Source organism: Nuphar pumila, chromosome 12 (genome assembly GCF_984573655.1).
Source record: "Nuphar pumila chromosome 12, dmNupPumi1.hap1.1, whole genome shotgun sequence".
Taxonomy (NCBI): Eukaryota; Viridiplantae; Streptophyta; class Magnoliopsida; order Nymphaeales; family Nymphaeaceae; genus Nuphar; species Nuphar pumila.
Genome location: NC_143260.1, coordinates 30,402,233 through 30,429,177, shown reverse-complemented (window position 1 = coordinate 30,429,177; position 26,945 = coordinate 30,402,233). Strand labels below are relative to the sequence as shown.

The following is a 26,945-nucleotide window of genomic DNA, read 5'->3' as shown; positions in this document are numbered from 1 at the left end:
TCTACATGACACAAAGGGTTAGTCTGATTCCTTTGTGGTTTACTGTTTTTCAGGTGAGACGGCAAATGAACTATCCGAGTGAAGGCAACAACTTTGTTAGTGTGATCATGGCACTACTGCTTTTCTGCTTGATGTTTCTGGATATTTGAACTCTTATTGTAATGAACTCTGAAGAAATGGAATAAGAATTTACTTTTGATGTAGCTTCCCATTTGTTGGTTGTCAATTTGATGTTATAAAAAAAAATGGCTAAAGTTCCAAGAGCAATAAATGGGGTGTTACACATAATATAATTATTTATTTGAATGTAGTATTACACTTTAAGGGTTAAAATTTAAATTATGACATCATGAGAAACCCATATAGTTATTTGAAATGAGCGCATAAATGAATCATGATTAAAAATCAACCTAGTTTGTAAATATCCTTATGATAGTGATATAGGAAAAGTTTAGCTAGTGTATGTAAAACCTCATGATATTATGGTTACACTCATACTATATATATGAAAAAGAATCACGGTTCATACAATGATGAAAAACCACATGACTATGTGAAAAATAACTCATAGCATGTGTGAAAACCTCATACTTGAAATTGAATGATGAAAATTTTTACATGATTATGTGGGAAATAACCTATAACATGTGAGAAAAACATCATTGATAGGACCATTGAAATTTTGCATTGCTTATTGGGTGCATGTTTTGTCACGAAGTACTATATATGATATATGTTGCACTGGTTATGATATAATATGGGTGTTTGGTCCATATAGTCAAGTGAGAGATGTTGGATTCTGATAATGGATCCAGTGTGGTGATAGGGTCTCACACCAAAATCTGAAGAGTCACACGATTGTGGGCTTATAACTTACATAATGTGTGAGTTAAAATTCTATGAATAGGATTAAAAACCTCATTCAAATCTAGGATAACGGTTACCTAGAGGAGGATTATATATCTCTAGCCCCTCGCACTGCAGGAAGGAACCCCCCTAAAGCAGGCTGTTAATCAAATCTACAATCCCCTTCTCCTTTGTCAACATGATGCTTGCTCTCACTGCACACATCATGGTCCCAAATTCTAATAGGTTTTGCTTCGCTTCAGCAAGGGTTCCTCAGCATAAAAAAAAGTGGGACTTTTGCCTTTCCTCCTCAAAATTGACTTCCTCTCTCTCTCAACCATTTCTCTATAACCTACACATTTTTATCCGATGAGTATTCCACCAGTGTAGTTACAACAAAACAACACCGGTATGTCTCCCTTTATCTTTACTTCAAATTTCATGTTTTTTTAATGAGGGTTTCTTTGTTTCTTCTTCTTCAAATATTGAGGTTTTAAAGAGTTTCCCATTTGTTTGTTTTTTTGCATTTTTTGTGTGTTTTATGCTTTTGTGGAAGTTAAACAAGCTTTGTTTCTATTGTTCAAAATTTATTTATTTATTTTACTTCTTCAACCATTGGGTTCCAATAGTTCTCTTTTTTCTATATAACATAATTGGGGTTTAAAGTTTGAGGCCTAAATCATCATTGATGCAGCTGAGTATCGTGATTATTGTTGGTATGAAATAGACCGAGCTCTAGGTACATAAACATATATATATATATATATATATATATATATATATATATATAACATAGATCAAAATATAAAAAATGAATAATGTATAAAAATAAGCCTAATATTATCAGAATAGTAGATGTTTTCAAAATATCATGTTGTTTGACTAAAACATCGGCTTAACTTTTTATAGATTTTTTGAATCTTTTTTTTTTCAATTATAGTTTTTCATGTAATTTCTAAGGGTTTGTCTAACCCCAGCTTAAATATTAAAAAAATAAAAAAGAACTCTTGCCTTTGATCTTTATATTTTTGTACATCTAAGGCAATATGGGTGATCGTGACTAGTTTAATTGAGGATAAAATTCTTCTTAAAGTGCATGATTTTTGGCCAAATGTTGCTCTTTATATTTTGGCTTTTTATTCCTTCATGAGCTGATTCTTATAAGTGATAACATGGATAGAATGTGCTTAAAATTCTAGAGGGTGAAGAAAACAAGAAAGTTCATGGTTTGCATGAGATTATTGTCACAATCTCTGTTTCTCATAAACTCACTATTGTATTTTAATCTCCTTTACCACACATCTTGACTGAGTTCATGTTTTCATCACATTTAGTTTTTCCAAATGTCATTGACATGGAAGTGCCACCCCTACCTAAATAAGGAAAATAATTTATCATCATAAAAAAAAGAAGGCACATAATTTACAAGTTGCTCTTTTGCATGTGAAGGTTCAGTATAAGGTACTCTTGTCTCTCATGTCTCTCTCTCTCTCTCAGTCGAAAGAAGGAAGAAAAGGAAGAAGGTATTTTTGTCTCTCTATCTACGTTTTTCTTCTTCCTCTGTTCTTGAACAACCGGGCCTATTAAACAGAAAATTACTTTGTTCTTGTTAATTAATTAATTATATATTGATTAAGTAATTTATTTATTTGTTTCTTATTTGTGCTTGTGAGTGGCATGCTATTTGTATTATATTATTGTGTTTACGATGTGTAACTATGTGTGGTGTATAGCATTATGTTGTCCTTTATACAAATATGTGGAGTGGTTCTTGCTAGTTCTTGTGATTTTCTTGAAGATTGGTTATTAAAATATTTAATTATTCATTAATAGTACATAAATGATACATCTTTGTTTTTGTTTTTTTATTTGACCAAATTTTTAATATTTTTATGAGCATGTATTACACCTCAACACTATTCACAACATTGATGGGTGAAAAATTTATTGAAATTGTGAAGGAGATTCTTGAATTTGTTAAGGTTTTCTGCTATTTTTATTCATTTTCTTGTTTCTGTTATTGATGTTATTGTAGCATTCTCTTTTTCTTTGAATATATATTATTTTCAGCTAGATGCTGAATGATGTGATAAATCTTTTAACTCAAGGTAAGTAATAAAAAATTGACCTTGTTTCTCACATTGAGGAGTCCAAAAATTCTTGTTCTTGGTCATCTTGGTAAAGTCATTTTTTACTTTATTTATCCCACAATGTGCAGGGCTTATTACCGAGCTTCATGGTGCGTGAAGGGTTGGACTGCTATTAGACTTTCAGTGAGCTTAATGTCATAGTTAGGGCTGCACGGGCCAAGAAGGAAACATAAGGGTAAAGAAGAAGATGCTAGGGTTTTTGGAATAATGTCAGTGGTGGTTGGAGGCTTCATTGCGAGTTTAAGTGACTTACTTGTATTATAGATACCTCAACCGAGTTGTCTAAGGCCTAAGCCATGTTCTCAAGCCATCTACAAGACAACAACTACACCAAGTGAGCGCACACCCTATCCAAGTTGATCAAAAATAAACATTTCCTATCGAGGACTACAACCAAACTTGATTTAAAAGAAACAACAAAAGAAAACATTGCTTAAAGATGTGAATTAGTGATCATGATACATCTTGTATTAGAGAAGAAGGTACCCATTTACTATTGACAAAGAGGGAGACACAATAGACCCAAGGGGTTTGGTATAGTGGGATGGGGCCTAGACTGTTTGATGGGCAATCTAGGTTCAAATCCCATGGGCGCCACCCCCTTAATTAAGCCAAAGTTTGGTGACTTTATAGGGTCAAGGGGTAAGCCCTCAGAGTTTTACGCTAACAGGACAGCAACCATAAGTACGACAAGATGAACTAACACAGCTAGGTCTTTGTTCCTGGGACAGTTTCGCCGAGTAAAAAAAAAAGAGTGGAGACACAATGATAGCCTTGATGAAGTTTCATTGCCACACAAGGGATACAGAGAAATAGTGTTGTAAACATTGTTCATGTAATGTTGTCAATTAGTCATCAATGTATCTTCTCTTCCTTGCAATTTGTAGGATCTTAGAGGATCTGAAAATCGATATGGATGGGGTCACCTCAATCAAATAGGGATGTGCATCGAAAGGAGGGGTTGAACCTTAAACTTCATGAATAACACATACTCTATTGTTGAGCTATGTCAGCCCTCTCTAAATTTTGGGCTTTTTCACAATCCTCCATTAGATCTCTTGTTAGTTTTTTACTCCTTGCCATATTCATGAGCCATATAAGCAACCAATGAGGAGTTGAATTAATTCTACCATTAAACTTGAAGATAATGCCCCCATTAGTTTTGTAACCCCATCCATAAACATTGTTTATTTGGTTACATGCAGCCCATAAATAATATAATTATATTACATAATTAATTTTAATGAGCCCAACATAGTGTGGCTCTTGGGGTTCCTCTTGTGAGACCCTACATCCATATCTGGATCTAGTACTAAGATCCAACATCTCCCACTTGATCATATGGGATGAACATTAGCATTATGAGGATTTCTCACACATCAAGTGGATTATTTACTCATATTCATTTATACTCACTTGAGTCATATTTAGCTCACATGTCTTACAAAGACATCTTCTGAAACTTCTTTCACCAATGGATCAACGATCATGTCCGACGAAGGTAAATAATCAATTAAGAGTTTATCTTTCTTTAGCGTACATAGCTAAACATCAACCAAATAAACTTTGTACATTTCTAAGAGTTATATCATATTTTAATCATGAGATTTTTCATACATGTTATGAATTATTTATCATAATCATGTGAACTATTATATAGTATCAGAAACTATCATTTCATGCATGAAACAAAATGGTCATAATATCTTGAGAATATATTCATCAAAATTTATAAATTTATCAAGTTACCATGCATATATGATGGGACCATGTGACTTATTCACATATTTTATGCTTTATTTAAGATATCATAAGGCATTTTGCACGCATTCTCCCTCATGATCTATGTCACAAAACTATCTTGCATATTTATATGAATTATTCATGACATCAAAATTCAATCATAACCCTTAATATGCAATTTCATGTGCATGCTTTCATTCACATCTAATGCTAACAATTATGCAATTTTTAGCTTTAGAGCAAACAAAATATATATCATTATGGTGAATTATTTTGCACATGTATCGATTAGGTTGCCTTACTTACAACTCATCATAACATATAGGTCTCACCTTCTTAGTGAGTCATGGGGTTCTTATGGCTTTTCCATGATCACATCATAGGACATTATCATGTCTACATGTGCATTAGTAGAGTATTATGAATTTTATCAACTCATAGATTTATGATAAAGTACGATTTGTCAAACATAGTCAATACTGTCACTTTTCAAAATTTCACTATAGTTTATACTCTCACCATCCATATGCATCATCATCACATGCAACATGTTTAAATTCTCATTAGGTTAACCACTACCTGATCATCTTGAATCAGTATATCCAACTCTAAATAATCATATAATATTAATATCATCATGTTGCATACCATGCATAAACTTCTAAAGCATAAAAATATCCATTCATGCATTCATACTTTAAGAAGCATAATTTATGATGATAATTTATCATCATATGCAAATAAATATATCCACATGCATGTGTAAAATTATAATACAACTAATTTAGCTTTCACTTTAATAATGCATTACATTAAGCAATATTCGTTCACTAAAAGCAATATGCATTAGGACTAAAGCTTAAGTCCTTAAATTCACCAGATCCATATCCAATGAAAGTTATCTTTTTCTTTCTCATTGTCATTTGGATAAGCTCATTCATAAGCAATCAAACCACAAGCCTGTATACATATGTGTTTAGATTCATCATTGGATCCAATCAAAAGACTATATCCAAATTCATTTGATTTATATGAATCTATATCCAAAACTTAACTTGAGATGTTATTATCAAGTCTAACATGATCTAGAGTAAAAATAAATCTTCATGCAAGTTTAAATAGCAACATGGATAACATAGGATTTGACTATAGCTTCCAAATTCAAAGGAATCCTTACCTTTTATCTGACGTTATACTTTTTCGGATCCAACAAAGGATTCATTAAATAAGGAGTCCCAATAAAGAACAATCCAAACTATATATGCATCAAACATACATTGTCCCACATAACCAAGTTAAATAAACTTGAATGTCATTGTTCTAATTTGGAACCATAATAAATTCATATAACTAAGTCTAAATAAGGATTAACTATTAGCACATACAATAAAGTGATATGCACAATATTCTTAGTTCTCATAGTGCTAATATGGATCCAATTTTCTATATCATGAATAGATTCCATTCAGATCATAACTAGGCTCATATCACACCACCTGTTTTGAAAAACTAGATCTCCATGCCTAAAGGAGTTATACCCTCAAGACATTTTAGGAATTTTAACACTTATTTTTGTAAATTTTGAGTGAATGTATGCTAAATCAATTTTTTCTATTTTAGATATGCTTAGATTTTAAGGATATTCGAGTATGCTTAGATTATATGAATATTCGGGTTATGCTTAGATTTTAGGGATTTTAACCTCTATTTTTGCAAATCGTGAATCAATTTTTTCATTAGTGAGGCCTCTTTGCATGGTGAGGCGGTCCTAAAGATTTTTTGTTCATGACACGAACATAGAATTTATGATGGTTGGATTTTTCAAGTTCTTATACACTATAGGTTTTAGGGAGTTGTATATTACTATATATGAATATGCTACACCTAACCAAACATGAGAAACGTATTGTCATTTGCAAAGACAAATGAGAGTTGTTTTCTTATTTATGTGAGAGTCTAAAGAGTTTTTTTAATGTGGTTGTTTGTATGTTGAAGTTTGTTGGTGCTATTGATTTATAGTCAAATGAAGCAGTTGGTACTTAGTATGGTATAGGGCATGTTATAGAAGTCTAGGAACAAAAAATATATATATTAAAAGATGATTTGTATAGCATATATAGAAAACTTAAACTTTTTTATATGAATGATGATGATATAATGTATAGTAGTTTGGAATTGGGTTAATTAGATGTTGATTATTCTTTGATTTAGTGTTCAATGAGTTTGAATTAAAGTTATTATGATATGGAGCCAACTTTGGATGGTGAGGGTGATGGCATAAACCATGATATTGATGGTTCACAAAGGCCATTTAAAGCTTGTGATATTCAACTATTCAGTCATAAAATTTGATTTCTTCTAGCTATGAAACAATGCATATATGATGTAAATATACATTGTAGTTTGTAGGAGTACATGGCGAAGACAAGGTGGGTGCAACATCGAGAGGTGCACCAAGGAGAAACTATACGATGTTCGAGCAAATGCTGCACTTTTTATTATGTTACTCTTCTTGGTTTTCTGCTTTTTTCTAGTATCTTAATATATTTTCGTATTGGAGTAATGTACACTTTTTTGGGGCTTGGGTGGGTGGGTGACATACTATGATACTTTGACATACTGTTGTTATATTGCTTCATTATTAACATTTTGGATTTATGTATATCATGATACTCTTTTGTATACTTGATTTTGAATATATGAATGCATGTATTTGCTGATTTATTTTGAATTGAATGATATTCTTTTATATACTTGATTTTGAATACATGATTGTATTCAAGATGTGTAGGTTCATTTCGAATGTGAACGAAATGAAATAATTTTATGAGCATATTCATTTTTTAATGAATGAAATAAATGATTGCATGAGCAGTTTCATTTTTTAATGAATGATTGTATGAGTAGATTCATTTTTTAATGAATGTAATGAATGTTTGTATGAGCATGTTTATTTTTTAATGAATGAAATGAATAATTGTATGAGCGTGTTCATTTTTTAATGAATGAAATGAATGATTGTATGAGCATGCTAATTTTTTAATGAATGAAAATCGAGATTATTTGAGCGAGTTCATTTTTAATGGATGAAATGAATGTATGGATACACAGGTTCATTTCAAATGAATGATTGTATGAGCATGTTCATTTTTTATTTAATGAAATGAATGCTTGTATAAGTATGTTCATTTTTTTAGTAAATGAAATGAATAATTGTATGAGCATGTTAATTTTAAATGATTGAAAACCAAGATTATTTGAGCAGGTTTATTTTTTAATGGATGAAATGAATGTATAGATGTGCATGTTAATTTTAAATGAATGCACGAAATGAATGATTGTATGAGCAGATTTATTTTTTATTGAATAGAATGAATTATTGTATGAGTAGGTTCATTTTTTAATGAATAAAATGAATGATTGTATGAGTGGGTTTATTTTTTAATGGATAGAAACCAAGATTATTTTTTATTAGATGAAATGAATGTATGGATGTGTATATTCATTTTGAATGAATGAACAAAATGAATGATTATATGAGCAAGTTCATTTTTTAATGGATAGAATGAATGTATGTATAAGTAGGTTCATTTTTTAATGAATCAAATAAATGATTATATGAATAAATTTCTTTTTTAATGGATGACAACCAAGTGAGCATGCTTATTTTTTAATGGATGAAATGAATGTATGGAAGATCATGTTTATTTTGAATGAATGAATGAAATGAATGATTGTATGAGTATGATCATTTTTTAATGGATAAAATGAATATATGTATAAACGGATTCATTTTTAAATGTATTTGGGGGCAAAAATCTAATTCAAGATCCATATTCAAGGCAAAAGTCTATGATTTTTTATAAACATTTATAATTATATACAATATGATACCATTATAACATTGGGATAGTAAAAAATGGTTATAGATTTGTTTTTAAAGTTTTGTACTATTTTGGTATTTGGATCAATTCAAGATCTATATTTTGGGCAAAATCTATGATTTTTGACAAACATTCATAATTGGATGCAATATGTAAAAACATATAGACCACGAGGGGGTTTGGCGTAGTGGGGTGCGGCCTAGGTTGTTAGACGAGCGATCAAGGTTTGAATTTTGCGAGTGTCACTCTCTTGTGCAAAGTTGATGCCCAACATAGACCCTAGGGGTGAGGGTCCTAGCCTCAGAGTTTTACACCTCTAGGCCGAGGACCGTAGGTATGGCAGGCTGAGCCATTGCGACCGGGTCTTCGGGCCTAAACCCGGTTTCTTTGGGTGATAAATAAAAAAAGTCATATGGAACTATTTGTTTGGGTGAAACTGCTCCTTCGTTCATAAAGTAGGATGATTATTGGGCTTAGTGGTGGAGTTCATGCCAGAATCTGATGAGTAAGCCAAACTTGGTTATGACCTATGTCACAAATATCAACAGTATTTTCAAAATATTATGATTTTAAATGTGATATTTTCATAATAAGCCAATATAATTTGGACAAGGCACCATATTTTGCAAAAATCATGTGTTTTTGAAATATCACGACAACACAAATAAAAAACGCAGCTTTTAAATTTTGCATATCGATAGTTTTAATTTTGATATTTGCCTAATTTTTCTCGATTTTTTTACCTAAAGCACAATATTTCTTAATTTATCGCAAGATCTTCCCTTGCAAGATTTTCCTGAGAACGTGATTTTCGACATTGGTTATGACGTATTTCGAACCGTATCCGATCCATTTAGATTCGAGCGATCGCAAAATAAAAATCTTTAACAACGTTAAGGGTATTATCGACAAATAAAAAAATAGAGATAAAACCTTTCCATATCCTATATAACTTTCTCCCTGCCATGTTTTTATTTTTTTTCCTTTTTCTTCCAAAAATCTCTGCTCCTCCTCCAGAAGTGGCGAGTCGCCGAGAATCCAAGCGATCTGCCGAAAATATCAATACCCCACCACGAATTAGTGTTTATCTCGATCCCTGGCTTCGTCCACCAGAGGACCATCCCTTCTTCTCGAGCCAATCGGCCTTTTCGTCAGGTAGTTCTGCCATCACCTTGCAATACTCGGTTTCTGCATCTATTTCCCAAAACGAAAGAAAAAAAAACCTAATTTTTTGGTGTTGGTGTTCAGCATATGGCCATAGAATCCACTTCTGTTGTCTCGGAAGCGGTTTTGCTATTGGTGGTGTCTTTCAGTTTGTGGTAATTTGCCTAAAAGCGATTTTTTTTTTGTTATGGAGGCGAATTATGCGTTTGGGTGTTCATATTTAGCGTGTAGAGTTTCCAAACATGTATGATTTTTTGGGGTTTTCATGGTGGAAAGGTTAGTGGGATCTCTTTGTCTCTTGAAGTGTGGTTTATGGTTAAAAAGGGTTGTCTCAGTGATTGTGTTCTTGATTCTGGAGAGGCCCAGACATACCCTCTTCTCGTTGAGAGATAACTGCGCATGCAGAGTTGCCGGTTCGCTTCGCGTTCCTAGGCTCGCCTAGCAGTTGTAGACTACACTCACTGCTTGTACTGCAAGGTTGAGAGATGTTTTCTGTGTAAATTTTGGCATTTGATTGATCATGGAGGCTGAAAATTGGATCACTTTCTGATAGTTGGAGAGGATGAGAGATGGCCGTCTTTTGGTTTTTTGGTATGGATAAAATTGTAGTTGTTCAAGTAGTTGTTTGATTGCCGCACATGTAAAAGAGGCCAATTTTTCTCCTTTATACTGGTTACTGGCTTTTCTTCAGTGTGCCATACTTGTGTCTCTGTTTTACTGGCCTTCCTTGAGTGTGCCATTCGTTATTCTCGGTTATAGTGACTCTTCTTGATCATGCCATTCTTGAGAAAACATGATCACCAAAGGTTTGTTCTCTTTTTTTTGTTTTCATGTGTGTGTTCCTTTCTTTACTGATTTTGTTTGTGCGGTTGAGAGCTTGTAGCGTTGCGTAGATGTGGCAAAAATGTTCCTGTACAAACTTTTAATGGTGAAGTGTACTTGGTTGCATTGTAACACCAAAAAAGGCAATCTCTCCTCAATCATGGGTTTGCCTTTAAACGCATAATTAAGCTCGTCAGGCTTGCATTCAGCTCCAACTGGTTATCAAGTTGTTGTTTTGAAGTTCTGATATTGAGTGATGGCTTCATCAAAATATCATGCTGCTTTTCTTTGATTGCCAATGCTTTCTTGTCAGCTGCGTACTGTGACCATAATAACTGGTTTTTAAGGCTTGCAATGACATTTTACTTCTCATCTTGTCCACTTTTACATGTTCTTTCTGATCGGTCATGTTCCATAACATTACTATGTCAAAATTTCGAGGTTTGCAATGAGAAAATACTTCTTTTTGCCAACAAAGATATTCTTATGTTATGTAGGCTTCTCTTCCATTGTCGTCAGGCATAATAAGTGAAAAAAAAAGCTCCAATGGAGCCATCTCCAAAAGGTGTGGCTGAATCATTTGAATCTGTGAGGTCCAAGCTCAGGGAATCTTTAGCTGCTGCATTGGCATTGGTTTCTCAGAATAAAGAGAAGAATCAAGACAAGGTGGCAACCAGTTTAAATACTTCAGGGAATGAGTCCGTATCAAAAAAGGTCTCTGTGGAACCAGAACTTGTTGAAACAACCTCTGCTACATTAGTTTCTGAAGGCTATTCAGAAAGGCCTCTTGAAGCTTCGAATGGTGAAGTGAATGTTTCAGATCAGAAGCTGGATGAAGTCAAAGGTTTATTACAAGAAAAATGGATGAATGAGTTCTCTAATGGTCCTCTAAAAATGTCAAATATTGAGGGTCAAGAATTTCGGATGATACCTGTTACTTTTGACAGAAATATGACAAACAACTGTGCAAGTGAAACAGACAAAGGGCATTTGAAAGTCAATTGCCCCACTGGTGAACCAGACCTTTATACACTGAAGACTGAATCAGAGGAACATCGCAATTCTAAAAGACCCAAACTGGCACATGATAGTATCATCGGTGTCATCCCTGAAGAGGTGCGTCAATGTCAACAAGCACTGGCAGTTAAAATTGAAGTTGAATTATTTAAATTATTTGGAGGTGTCAATAAGAAATATAAGGAGAAGGCTCGTTCCCTTCTGTTCAATTTAAAAGATCGTAATAATCCAGAATTAAGGGAACAAGTAATGTCTGGTGAAATTACACCTTACCGCCTCTGCTGTATGACTGCAGAGGAGCTTGCCTCTAAGGAGCTTTCACAGTGGAGGATAGCAAAGGCGGAAGAACTTGCTCAAATGGTTGTATTGCCTGATTCAGAAGATATCAGACGTTTTGTTAAGAAGACTCATAAGGGAGAATTTCAGGTTGAAGTTGAACAAGATTATAGCATTTCTGTGGAAGTTGGTATTGGAGGAAATTTAGTTTCTCGAGTTCCTCCTAGAGCCGATAACACTGAAAAACCTGAAGTTCCTCCTAAAGTTGATAACCCTGAAAATCTTGAAGGACTGAATGGAATGGAGAAAACTGATTCAAAAGATAATCCAAGTAATTCATCCTATAAAAAACATACTGATTTTATTGAGTTCACTGTGGAGGAATTGCGGGATGCTGAATTTCTTCCTCCAATTGTTCCACTAGATGAATTTATGGGATCCTTGGAATCTGAACCATTTGAGAGTTTTCCTCTACATACTGAAGAACATGTACCTAGTCCTGATGAAAACAATAACTTGGACAGCTTGGGGCCTCAATTGAACGCACTCGATTATTGCTCAAAAAGTCTTGCTGATGCTAGGCTGGATAAATCTGGCAATGTTAATGTAAAGCTTAAGGAGGCAGACAACTTGGAACCTGGTGACAATCCAAGAGAATCTACAGGATGCCAACCTGTTAGGGCTTCTCAGAGCAAGCAGGTCTGGGAAGGATTAGTTCAATTGAATGTCTCTGCTATGACTGACATGGTGGCTTACTATAAAAGGTCAGTAATTTTTAGCTTCCCATTTGATTTTTCTGATCTGAGTGTATTTCCAGTTGATACCAAATGATGTGCATGATGTTATTGAGATTGTTTTCATTGTTGTAGGCGTGTTAAAAATTCAAACATAGTTCTTTTTGCTGCCTGGGAATTTATCTGTATCTTGGACTATATAAAACTTTACATAACCCCATCGTTTTCCATGTTAGATTGCAATTAAAACACTGTATGCATTATACTTGATAAAGGTGCTATTTTTCTTTATCTTTTTACCTCCATATTTTGGCAATTGTGACTTTGCAGAACTTTTTCATGCACTATACCTGTCAAATAAGCTCTGTTAAATGATTTCCCTTTTTGAAATGGATTGGAATCTTTTATAGTGCCTTCTTTTTTCCTATGTTGTGCTTTCGTTCTTGTCGAATTAATTCCAGATCACCTGTTAGATTTTGATGTGATTGTTTTGCAGGCTTTTCCATTCCAGAATCGTTAAATATGTTTTTGCTGCCAAATGAATATTATCTGCAACTAGGAATACTAATTTATCACTCCCGATTCTTGACAACAGAACATCTACTTTTCCATTTTTCATAAGATAGTTGCATGTTCACATCATTGCTGCACCTATTTCTTTCTATAGTTCCCTCCAGATAACTATTCTGTTCTTATGATGCAGTGGTGAGAAAACAACAATGGAAGATTGGCCTAGCTTTCTTGAGATCAAGGGAAGAGTTCGAGTGGATGCCTTCGAAAAGTTTCTTCAGGAACTTCCTCATTCAAGGAGTCGTGCTATCATGGTATTTTGAAAGATTTTCCTTCTTTATTAAGTTCAAGATTTCATTCTAATTTTATTCTGTCAATAAGACATGCTGCTGTCTGTTGAGTTTTTGTCTTTGCTTTTGCTTTTGCTTTCTCCTCCAAAGGAATTGCTAGCGATGCTTGTTAAATGTGGCTCAGTCCTCTGAAGCAGTTTTATATATGGCATTTTGGATTATCATATCTTATTTTCATATTTCCTTTACCTTGTCAACTATTATCATGATTCTATTTTCTCTTTTATTTTTCCTTGTGAGAACATAAATTTTCTTAGTACTATGATCCTCCCTTGAAACTGGTCTTAAGTTCAAGGAGCGGCCTATGGTATGATTTTTACTCTCAAAGCTTGATATTTTCTTCTAGTGGATAGTATATTGTCTGCTTTGGGTTTGAATCTGTTGATCTTCACCATGTGACCCATCACCAAGTCGGACTGTATGAAGTTAATATGAGATGTGGAACTTAACCGACCAGTGTTGAATTAATTATGGTTAAAGAATTTTCCAGTACCCGAGCCATAGTCATAAATTTACATCTGTTTTTTGACAACTATCCCTGTTGGTCTGTGGCCTCCAAGCATGAAGATCCTACTTTAATATTTGATTTTTCTCAAATTGCAAACTGTTGCTAAAATGCATAATTTTATCAGGTTGCATTGTTCTGCTGGAAGGAGGGATCACCAGAAAATGGCTTGCTGAAACTACGAGAGGTTGGCCTTTCGTTGATTTTTGCTTATTCTTTTCCCAGACAAATTGTGTTTCCTGAGTTCATCTTTTCAGCAGGTATCCGAGTCATATGTTGAAGACGACAGGGTTGGTTTTGCAGAACCAGCACCTGGTGTGGAGCTTTACTTGTGCCCGCCTGATGCGAGGACGATGGAGATGCTGAGAAGGCATGTACCTAATGAGTACTTCGATCAACTGGACTCTATTGAAGACCTGATTGGTATTGTTGTATGGAGAAAAACTCATATTACTATTTCACCAAAGTTAACCTCACACAATCACCACAGACAAAGTTCAAAGAAGCCCTTTTCCAGGAGGCAGGAAAAAGAGACCAGCTTACACCTCCCAATCAATCCTCAAAATGTGATCCCTCCAGGTGCTGCTGTCTCTAGTTCGCCTGCTGCTGATGATGACATTGATGATATACCCCCTGGCTTCGGCCCAGCAGCAGCAGCCATCCGAGTTGTGGATGACCTGCCAGAATTCGACTTTTCGAGTGGTGCTAAAGCTCCGGCAGGTTCGGTGATGGCACCATCTGTGGCTAGAGCAGCTCCCCCTCCACCATTGTGGATACCCCAACCTGCGGAGCAAATGAGAGACCTTGTACACAAGTATGGGCAAGGGAGTATCAGAGGTGGTAACTTCCCAATGAACCCCAGCTCCAGGAATTCACAGCCTGTTTCTAGTTTTGGTGTTGAGGTAAAACCTTGGAATGATGATGATATCCCTGAATGGCAGCCCCAAGCAAATTGTGGGCCCCAGGCGAATGTGCAGCAGTTAATGAGAGGGTATCAACAGCAGCAGGACCAACATCTTCTGCTGCCAACGCCACCACCTCCAGTGTCTATACCACCCCTAGCCCCATTGCCGCTGCCAATACCGGCACAGCCCATACTGCTACAAATGGTGGGTTCAGTGTCAGGCCAGCCAATGCTCTCTCCATGGCAGGTGGGTCAGGTGTGGGCATCCCCTCGTGGATTTCAAGGGTCGCCACAGGGGATGGTGCCATCAACTAGGTTGGTTATGCCACCATGCCATTTCAGTGGCTTACCTCTGGGGAATGCTTTTTGTGCTAGGCCAGATTTTGGTGCTGGGCAAAAATGGAGTTGATTGGAGACCATAATATAAATAGGTTTTTAGTGTTCTTTTCTTTCTTTTTTTTGGCTCAAATTTTGCTTGTGTAATCTGATTTTGATATTGGTAGGGGCCTTCTGTTTCTGTAATTATGTCTATAAATGCAATATCTAACCTCTTTTATCCTGTTACTTTTGATGAGGTATTCATTAACAGGGAGCATAATCGTGGTGTGCACTGGCAAGGGGGTTCATGCAAAAAAAAAAAATTCACCAAGTTATGTTGTTTGTTCTCGTTTATTAAAGAAACATAGTTTTTTTTTGGGCTTTTTTCATATTAGTCCCTAACTTATTCACGAGAGACAAATTCATCCCTGCCTCATGCCTATTTTCCGAACCATCCTTACCCTATTCAACGTTAGGTCAACTGCATCCTGTCGTTAAACTACCGCCGAACTAACCATGGTTAGTGATCAACAAAATGACTAGGTTACCCCCCCCCCCTTTTACCTTCTTCTAAAGACTTCCCAGCTCTCTCTCTCTCTCTCTCTCTCTCTCTCTCTCTCTCTCTCTCTCTCGGTTATACGTGGCCCTTTACCATAACCCATACCCTCCCTTGTGCATTTCTCATGAGCAGTGCCGCCCACATCAGAGAGAGAGAGAGAGAAGATTGGATGGAAGTTTCCGTCACCTGTATTAACGGTACTTAACCTTTTGGATCTCCTTGGTAGAGTTATTAAATGAGGATGATTATGGAAATGTGAGTAAGAAAGGGATCAATTTGTCTTTGGCTAATATGTCAGGGACCAATATGGAGAAACCCATTTTTTTTAAAGGCAGATCTCGGATTGTGATTTTTTAAAATAAAATCATGATTTTGTTAGTCGTGAAATTTTAGTACATTATGGGTTGTGGGTCTAGAGTCCAAATTTGGGGTTGATTGTGTAAGTTGAAAGCTCAAAAGTGAAACAGGTCGGAATGGGTCAAGTTCAGTTGGTCACGGTTTGACAAAAAACAAGGTTCACCATGAAATTTTTATCTCTGAGCACATATATCAAAAAATTCTAAAAATTGGTGAGTTGATAACTAACACGTGCAGAAAACTACAACAAAAAGTAGGTTTAGATTCCACAAAAAATGGGAGATATGAATTTTTGAAGTTGACCAAATTGTTGGGTATGGTTTGAGTTAGCCTAAACAGGTTGGCACCCCTCACAAGATCAAGAACTTCTCACTCTACTTCCAAGCATATGTCTTTGAGGATCCTTCTTGTTTATCACAATTAAATGATTAATTTTTATTTTTTTTTAAGAAACCACGTAGACTGCTTCTATAAGGCTTTTTTTGACTATCTGATTATTTGGTTGGACAGTTTAGGATGTGGGGTAGATGTGGGTATTCAAAATCTCGATGTACACATGACAATTTTCCATAAATAAATGTCATATGCAATATGCAATCAAAGTGTAGTTAAGGATTGTGCCTATTTGAGCTCAAATTTTCAATTTGTACAGATCAAACTGTTGGGTTGTGACCGTAAGGAAACCTTTGGGAAGTGCCATCTTCAAAAGTTACATGTCTCCCATAGGAAAATCAGGTAGCATGTTACATCCCAAAAGGTTAGACCAAAGGGGTTGGCATAGTTGGAATGGGCCTTGGCTGTCAAACGGGCAGTCGGGGTTTGATTCCCGTAGGCATTATCCCCCTTGCGTAAGATGAAGACAGTGGCTCCCTAGGTTAAGGGGGGGTTCACCCGGGTTTACACCCCTCTAGGGTAGTTTTTCTGTTCCTTTATGAAAAAAATGTTACATCTCAGAGGGTGTGACGCTTGAGATGAAGGCATTTCTTTATAAGAAACGATCAATACATAGGGCCTTCAATACGCTGGTTGAACACACCAGTAAAAAGACTTATAAGAATGAAGGTGAAGGGTTAGAGGCCACAAGCATATTACTAACACACCAGTAAAAAGACTTATAAGAATGAAGGTGAAGGGTTAGAGGCCACAAGCATATTACTATGCTTAGCGATTCATTACATAACATCACGCCCTTTCATTCGGGTTCACCCACTTTTGCAATCTTATAATGGTATCAGAGACATGATACCATGGTTGGATTTCTTGTCAAATTTACTTGAGACTCGGTCGAGTCAACTCGAATCGACACATATTTGAGTCAAAAAACATGTACGACTTGCTGTAAACTAAAAGTTGACCGATTTAAGCTAAAAAGTTGAAGGCCTTATGTAGTAACCGAAGGATAGGAGTTACAAACTCTGATATACAAGTTATTAATAACTACGCTATGCGAGTGACAATGATTCAGTATCTTCGGTCATCAGATTTAGGGGTTAGAGCTACCAATTATTATCCTAGATGGTAGATCTTACAACTTCTGCAAAAGTTAGGATACAACTTTGTTTATTTCAGCTTTTGGAGATTTCTCTCTCAATTGTTATACTATCCCTTTTGCATCAAACTCAGCTAATCATTTGAGTTTTTAATTTACCTAAAATAATAAACCCCTGAATGGTTTCAGTTGTTTTTATGATTTCATCATATGAATACTCATAGGTAGGTAAATATTGGACCAAAAACATGATGCATATACAGATTATTTAAAATAGAAATGATACCCCACGTATACAAATTTGCAGATCATTCAGTTGTATGTGATACACTATTTTGAATCATGATTAATATTTATTTTAGTTCTGTATAATTGTATAATATTGTTGTACCTACCAGGTTTTCATGAGTCTAACCCATTTTATGAAATTCAGCTAGCGTCTAGACTGTTGCTTCAAGCGATGGTATGATGACGCGATGATATCAATAATTTTTCTCTTTGTTGTTTGCTCTTGAGCACATTTTGACATTTTGTATAAAACTATTTCTATCTAAATTTTTGGTTTGAACCTTCATGGTTTTGAATGGTTATGTGAAAATGCAGGTATAAATTCAAGACATTTGGAGACTCGATCCATTTGCTAAAAATTTTACTTTTAACCTGCTTGGTGTGAGTTTTATGAAAACACTTTTTAAAACAATATTTTTAATGAAAATCAAGTGAAAACCAGACACCAAAAATATAAAAATTGGCTCGCATGAGTGATAGAGTTCGGGTCAATCTCAGGGAATGGAAAATACTTTGTATTCAACACACAATCTACACTACTCATTATTGCCAAAATAAAATAATTAATTAATTAAAATAACTAAGAGAGTACTGCCCTACGTAGAGGGCTTAAACGAAATAATAAAATGGCTTATTACATACCCCAAATGAATTGAATTGAATAAAATAAAGCCTATTCTAAAAATAAACAAAAATGTCTTCAATGCTCTGAGTCTTTTTGTCCCTTCTTGATTGATTTGCTTCCCTTTAACCTTCCCTTTGTGTACCCTTTAGGTACTTAGGTTGAATACTTTTGTATGGTTTGCTAAATGGCACTTCTGATAGCTTGAGGGGACCTCAGAGGGTACTTTTAAGGAACGTAAAGGGGCTCATCGCATGTTCCAACGCTTCTATGCAAAACACAAAAACAAAACACAAAGCAAACAAAGAAATTTACAAAAAAATCTAAGGTAAATATAAAGAAAAATCACAAAAAAATATGAACTAACCTAATAACATAAACTACTTATGAACTAACCAATAACCTAACACTAAAAGACAAAATAGCAAAATAGTCTAACTAACTAGAATTCAAGAAACTAATTTGCAACAAACTCCTAACAATCTAACTAAAAAAATAAGAACGTAGAGTAACCAAATATCATGAATCAATTAAAACTAAAATAACTAGCTAACAACTTGTTGTACTGTATCTAACTAATTGACTAAATCTGGAACAAAATTAACTAAACTAAATAATCTAAACTAATCAAAAGAATACTAGCTAAATTAACGAGAATCAAATAACTGCTACTTTTCTAACTCACAAGCTAACTAGAAAACAAAAGAACACCATAACCTACTACAAGACTTGACTTAAATTTGATATGCTCACTAGCAACCCACTACAAACCAATGACAAAGGTGTTGTACGACACTTCAACCTGACAATCAAAACATAAAACAAAAAAATGACTAGCTAACGTATAATGAGTAAAAAGAATAGAACCAAATTGACTGATGGTATTTGACTAATCTAAGTAATGTAAACACTAAAACTATTCTAATGATGAATCAATGTGAATTAAGTTGACACTAGACTAACTAACAACATAAACTAAACTAATATGTAACTATTATGATTGAAAGCAAACAATGATAACTAACTAGCTTATAAAAGAAAAAAAATGATAAGTAAACAATGACACAATTCGACTACTATTGATTTGCAACTAAACTAATTATAAATTATTTTAATCTAAACTAATATCCTTAGATCAAAACTAACACTAATTTAATTGCTGTGAAAATAAAATCTGACGTAACTTAACTGCACATAAACAATAAATAAACGTCAACTATCTATTCAAAAGAAACACTATTGATGAAACTAACCAAAATCGACTAAAAACAAAAACTTTATCTAATTGATCTAGAAAAAATACCGAAAAACAAACAAACAAACAAACTATTCTAAACTAGATCTAACCTAAACTAATCAAGAACTTAATCAAGAAACACGAAAATATGCAAAACCCTATGCTAAAACTAAGGATCCACTAAAATCAAGATTATCTAATTACTATTTAATTCAAGAAACGACTAAACTATCAAAACAAAATATCTTTTTGTTCTTTTTATTTATTTGGATGCAATAAAACTAATCTAAACTAAGTTAGTATTCAGATGATGCGATGATCTACTAAAAACATATGCTATGTTATGCAATGCTTTATGCGATGCAAAACCTAAAGCTACGGTGAAAAAGAGAGAGAAAGAAACAACATGTCACGGATCATCTCCGATGGAAGGGTTGAGAAGAGAAGATGGTTGATCCATATGCATACGCTGCCCCGATGAACAGGAAGAAGTTGCTGATGAAGAAAGGGTTCGAAGCTTGAAGAAAAAAGGAGAAGAAGAAGAAGGGGAGAACAAGGAGATAAAGAATCGACAAAAGAGCGAGAAAGAGCAAGGGAGAGAAAGAAGAGGGAGGCAAGAAGTAAGGGGAGCTTGAGGCTGCTGAAAAAAAATGTGTTTCCAGCCCTCTTAATCCTATTTATAAGCCTAATTAGGTTAAAAAACAGATTTTCAAGAGAGATATGATAAATTTCCAATAATTTCAAAAGGTCTCTTCTTGAAAAATGAGTTTTTCAAAAAAGGTTTTTCCTAAAACTAATTATAAACAATTAATTAAGTTCTACTATAATCTAAATCATGAATTAGAAAGGTTCTATCTAATAAAAATACCGAAAAACACAGGGCCAAATCGAAAAATATAGTTTTTTCCAAAAATTGAGTTTCGAAGCAAATTCTCAAAAACAATGATAAAGATGGGTTTTTAATGTGATTTTATCATGGATCATGAATAAATAAAGATGAATAAAATGCAAATATGTATGCATGATCACTGCCCAAGGTTCGTTAACTTGGTCTTTTCGAAGTAATATTTTGCTAAACTATCATTTTAATTCTGAAAAATGACTAACTACAAAATTTGAAAATTTTCAAGTTAGAAATTTTAGGGTGTTACAGTGGGAGAGTCGTCTCACTATGTGAAGAGTTAACCCCTGTAACCTATGAGTTGACTATTGAAACCAGGTGAGTCGACTCATGAGGGGACCTGTGTTCTGTTTGGCCTGTGAGTTGATTCCTGTGCTCAGGAGAGTCGACTTATATGAAGCAGAATGTGATATATTGATGTTTTTAACTCAAATAATGGTTGTCAAACTTGATATTCAAGTGAATAATCCCGAGAATAGGTTAGTAGACTCATGTTTGTTGTATTCTTGAGCTTTATGCATTGATATGTTTTGGATGATCCATGGAGAATCCTGATTTGTGTTAAAATACATAAGTATATTAGCATGCACATATGGGAATGATGTATATGTATATGTATAGGTTCATGCTCTTTTCCTTTCAGTATAGCTGACAAGAGTGGTTGTAAGTACATAACAATGACATTGTGTGGTTTAGGCATGCATGGTATAGTTTGGCTTGTGTTTGTAAAGGTTGTAATACAAAGTGGTGGTGTTGTTGCTGTAGTTGTAGTTTGAACATGATGTTGTTTGGGTTATGAAAGTGACCCTAAGTGTGCAACTAAGAGGGGGGCACACAAAATTGATAATTTCATAAAAGAACTTATTATAACTTATTAGGCAAGACCCTATGTACCTGAGGGGTATGATGAGAATTAAATTAATAATGAATGTTAATTAAAGATGAAACAAGTTAGATAGAGATTAAAGGTTACATTCTGAAAGATCAGGTGACCTATAAATGGATTCTACTCGTTGAGCGAGTTAGCAGAGTTGCCAATAAAGTGCTCTCATCAATGGTGGCAGTTGTTTTTGTATGCCCCATCTTGGTCACTGAGGGTAGACCAATCCCCAACCATAGTGTCTTAGGGGACGAGGACTTTTTATGGAGGAGGTCCAGCTATGCACGCTAGCGGTAATGCACTACAACTTTTTTCATAAAAAAAAATACCTTGACGAAGGGTTCTAGATTCTTGGTGATGGTGTAACCGTGTGCTCTTGAGGTTAATAAAAGCTGAAAATTACAAGTATTCAAAAATACCCTCCCATGTAGACCGTTGAGCCTATAGCAGTCTAGACAATAGTTCCCCTATGGAAATAGTTATTAATATTGAAACAAAGTAACCATAATTTTTGACGTGGTAAAAAACTGATGACTCACAATTCATATGTATGGTTTAAAAATAGTATAAAATATTACATGTAAGTCAACTTTAACACATAAAACCAGTAAGTAAAATATATTAAACATAATCCAAAGGTTGGTTTTGGAGATCATATCTATGCAAGTCAAGTGTTAGTACTACAATAGAAGCAATCATACATGCATCAAATTATCCCCAAAGGGGGTTGGCATAGTAGGATTGGGGCCTTGGTTATTATACGGGTGGTCAAGGTTCAATTCATGTGGGTGTTGCCTCCTTTCATAAGTCGAAGCCTAGCATAGGCCCTGGGGGCAAGGGTCCTAGCCACAAAGTTTTCTCCCCCTGAGGGTCAACCTATGATTTATATGTTGCCAGGATGTGGGTTTCTCTGTGTAACTAAATAAAAAAATCACACATGCATGAAATTAATATAGCACAAACATGGATTTGGTGATATGTGTGCTCTATGTTACATGACAAATGCTCAAAACCGAAGAATATAAAAACTTCACAGTAGAAAGAATATGCTAAGGGCATGACTGTACAAATTTACAAGATTAAAATACCCAAAAATTCATATAGTTCAAACATTAGTAGACATAGTTATTCCATGATCCTAAACTATGTACTGATTATGCAGTTAAACCTGAGAAAGTTGTTGGGTCAATTCCCTGTGAAAATGGACTACCAAGGATGCATATGACCAGTGTTGTGCTTCCTCCTCAGTATGCAGATCCAGTCTCTTATTGTCTCTGAAAAGTGGGGAGGTCAAAACACTATGAAAAGGAGGCCACCAAGCTAGGGAGGGAGTTCATTGCAACCAAGCCATAATACAGTTACAAAAGTTGTGGACGATATAACCATAGACATGAATGTATTGGCATTCTACCTCTCATGTGCTATAAAATCTGATATGGGCGAGGATCGAATCATTGTCGATGCAAACCATTTGCAGGCCAGGTCACAGTTGAATGGAATGATTGTTCTTTCTAGTTCTAGAAAAATTGGTGCCTTTCAATATGGCATGTCAAGGATGTACTGAGGATTGTCTTCACATCCAGCCCAAGGAGAAAGTTGATTGAGAGGATAAGCTTTAAGCTCAGTGATGCATCATGTAGAAAGCAAAAAAAAAAACACTAAATTGAGAAAATAATTAAAATATGTGCATACATTTAGGATTATTCATGTCATGGTCTCTGTGACCTATTATTGGTATTTCCTCTAGAGCTAGAGGATGTGTTGAGTCTTTTCCTTGTAAAGGAACAAATGTTCAACTTATGACTGTACTTTGGACCTTTGGTAAGTCTGGTTTGTTTCTAGACCTTGTTGTATTCACTATCATGAGACAGGAGATCCAGTTGCTTACTGAGACAGTGGTTGGTCTTGCCCCTGCTTTATTTTTTTTAGGTACCCACAGGTAAGCAGGTTGTGGTGGCGATGGATGCGTAGTTCAAGTATCTATGGAGCTAAATCATGGACCATTGTAGTCTTGGGACCGTTGTATGTTGTGCGACTTCCACGTATTTTGGATTTTGATGTTTTTGCAACTGAACTATGTATAAATAGATTCTCTTTTGAATGAAATGAAAAATATTAGTTGGTTTTACTCTTGAGTTCAGTTCAAGGTATGAGAATAGTTTCTTTTCAACCAGTTTTCCAAACTGAGCTTTCTTCTGTAGTTTTCTCTATCTATCTTTTAAATCTTTTAAAAAAAATGGTCAAAAATTTGGGTTCATCACATATCAAGCCAGATTCGAATATGAATTGAATTAATCTAATGAACTTGCTCTTAGATCTATATATGGATCTAAATTAATATTTTAAATGTTTATGTATTTATTTTATTTTTGATATATCAAGGGCCTTAAAAATGGGTTTATAGTCTTTAACATAATTAGTGTGATGAGATACAAAATGAAACTCTCATTGGGTTTGGATCTAATTCATATCAAATTGATTTTAATTAAATGACTTGTGTTTTGTCCTATCCATGAATAAGTAAAGCGAGAACTCAATTTAGTTTTGTTTTTTCATGTGAATATTTGTTTGAAACTAGATTATGAATTATGCTCTTTAAATTGTTTGTTGTATAAAATGCTAATTAAATATCATAAGTAAGGGTGAAGCTAGGAGTTTAAACTAGGATGAGCACAAATGCACTAGAAAAAATAATTACTAATAGATCATGCTAATAACATGTTTTCAAATAGTCAAATATTTCTTCAAATTCTTTCAAAATTCTCTATGTAAATCATTTTTTATATTGAATAAGTAACCATAAAGAAGGATTGGCTATAAAAATGCATGTAACCAATAGAAAGCACAACCACACAAATTCATTGAATATGATTAAATAAGCAAGCCATGAACAGGAACACAAATTTACAATAGAAAATAGACTTTTTAAATATTATAAACCAACATGAATAATAATGTATCATTTGGAGTATATTGTACAACTGTTTAATTTTTTGTTTTCTTCCTGAAATATGATTTATGACACATCTAAGAAGAGATGATATAGAGATACTGATTTTTTTAATCCATAAAATACAAAGAAATAAAAGTTAAACCATATCAATTTTTGTCATCAATCATAGAAAAACACCAATACTAAAAGTTTTAATCCTATAACAAACTCATGAACCAACCAAACAAAGGAAACCTAAAATACAAAAAAATGATAGAAACCATCACAAATAATAGCTTACTCACATAATGTTCAAGCAATCAAAATAAAAAAAGGTGAAACCCACTTGATTTTTTGTTCAATATCATGCATAAACCTTGAAAACTGATAGAAATACCACGGAGAGAGATTGCATACATCAAGAAAGTACCATAAGAAAATTAGGTAACACAAAAACAAGCATGGAAACATTAGGCAAAATACCAACCATAATTTCGATCAAGGATCTTGAGAGATTGACTTATTGTGAGGCATCTAAAGATCATGATTAGGATCAGGATCAATGTGTAGACATGCTCCATGAAGCTTTGTAGTATGACCTATGTGGCTTCCTACAGCAATCGTTGTTGCTTTCCTTCCTTGTTTGAGAAACCCTGTAATTCCATAAATCCACTCAAAAACCCTAGAGGTAAAGATGAAGCAAGAGGGCATGGGGTTCACCATGCTGGAGAGACCATCAAATAGTGGACTGCCAGATGTAAGGACCATAAGAGGCAACTACGACAAGCCTGAGGGTTGAGGCCTTGACCTAGCTTGAGCACTTAGTAGAATTGAGTGAGAGAGAGTGGGGGGCCCTTGTGGATGGTGGTGGTTGAAAGGTCGCTGGGAGGGCCAGAGGGCACGTGAGAGAGAGAGAGAGAGTGGCTATGGGGGAGTTGAAAGGGCCATGGTCAATGCCCGTTTTGTGTTGGGGTCGTCAGGCACGAGTGTCCACCCTAACCTAGGTCAGAGTGGGCACTACCCACATACCTTGTTGGTCAAGGTTACCATGCCCACCCTCCCCGCAATGTGTCTCCATCCCTGATCATAAAGCTTTATGCATGGTGTGCAACATAGATTAATTAATGCAATTCATGATGATTTGGATCTGCATATATATCGATCTAAAATGGTGAGGAAGTGATTGGACCAATTAGAACATATTTTTTTGTAAATATAAGATAAAAAAATGTGCATATTAACTTGATGATTGATTCTAGGTACCTAGAGATGTTACTTAATGGTTGATTCTAGGTATCTAGAGATGTTTGGAAATGCACATAATGTTGATTTTCTTTGATGTTTTGAATTGTGCACGTGGATAGTGGGAGTTTGGTTTACCAGTAAAAATGATAAGTGTATTTGTCATGAATTCATGCAAGTAATGAATGTTTATCACTAATGTACATATAACTGATACCTATGGCATACTGACTTGTTTTCATACTATGTCAATATTAGCACAAGATGTCTTAAGGTCATGGGAGAGTCATAAGAGACTCTAGTTGAATAATTTATATATGTGAGATTCATGCAAAATTGATTTTATGAGGTTAGATAACATCAAATTGTGAGCAAAAACATGATGAAATTCGCCATGGTAGTACTCTTCTAGATAAAAGCATATGTTTATTTACCTTATTAAGATTTTGAATGCATAAGTTTGATGAATTATTTGCACTAAAGGTTATGATAAAAATATGATTGAAAGTTTTATATATCTATGTGAGATAGACATCGTTTAGATAATGATAGTTATATGTTATCTAAAGACCTCATAATGTCAAAAAAAACTCATAGTGTATGTGAATAAGCCTCAATCATAAATATGCATGTTAACATAAGAATTCATATATCTTAAAGATAGTTATTCTCAAGATATTGTGAAAATTTTGTTTTATTCATGGAATGACAAGTTTGAGATGAATATAAAATTTCATGTGCCTATGAGAGGTATATTGATGATGATTAGTATAATTAATATCATAGATAATTTCATGGCATGTGAATTATGGCTCATAATTAGATAATTAACCATTTGTTTTGTGCATGATATGAAAATGAAAAATAAATAGCAGTGCGCTATTTATCTCTATGTAATATAAAAGTTGATTAAGAAAGATTGTAAGCAAACGACCTTTAAGACATGTGTGCAGGAGAAAACTCTAACATGTATGAATAAAAGCCTTATGAGGATTGTATGAAAAATCTGCATAATGTATGATTAGCATACAAGTAATATTAGTCTTATAAGGTAGGTATGAAATGTAAAGATTTGAACGGACCGGTTCTTGAGCAACACACACATCAAAATGTATTTCATGAATCACACAATGTGCCTACATCCATGAAGAAGGTCTCTCTCTCTCTCTCTCTCTCTCTCTCTCTCTCTCTGTGTGTGTATATATATATATCCAA

At 34.5% G+C, this 26,945-nt stretch overlaps 1 protein-coding gene across 2 annotated transcripts; it reads left to right on the top strand.

Moving 5' to 3' along the window:
* The first annotated feature begins 9,587 nt into the window (after window positions 1–9,587).
* Window positions 9,588–15,469, top strand: LOC149820501 (uncharacterized). Of its 2 annotated transcripts, none has more exons than XM_089983624.1 (5): window positions 9,588–9,778; window positions 11,129–12,666; window positions 13,340–13,460; window positions 14,129–14,188; window positions 14,262–15,469. In XM_089983624.1, exons 2-5 carry the CDS (start codon window positions 11,156–11,158, stop codon window positions 15,312–15,314), a joined length of 2,745 nt encoding a protein of 914 aa, XP_089839750.1. In that variant the 5' UTR covers window positions 9,588–9,778; window positions 11,129–11,155; the 3' UTR covers window positions 15,315–15,469. The 2 variants fall into 2 exon arrangements, with proteins under 2 accessions (XP_089839750.1, XP_089839751.1); XM_089983625.1 differs by having other exon boundaries at window positions 9,631–9,778; window positions 11,107–12,666.
* The last annotated feature ends 11,476 nt before the right edge of the window (window positions 15,470–26,945 follow it).

What these genes read in the sequence shown, in the direction of transcription:
- LOC149820501 (XM_089983624.1), top strand. Translation starts at nt 11,156, where the DNA reads ATGGAGCCATCTCCAAAAGGTGTGGCTGAATCATTTGAATCTGTGAGG. An exon ending in CAAGGAGTCGTGCTATCATG is followed by an intron (nt 13,461 to 14,128) that starts GTATTTTGAAAG and finishes TAATTTTATCAG; the next exon opens with GTTGCATTGTTCTGCTGGAA. An exon ending in GCTTGCTGAAACTACGAGAG is followed by an intron (nt 14,189 to 14,261) that starts GTTGGCCTTTCG and finishes TCTTTTCAGCAG; the next exon opens with GTATCCGAGTCATATGTTGA.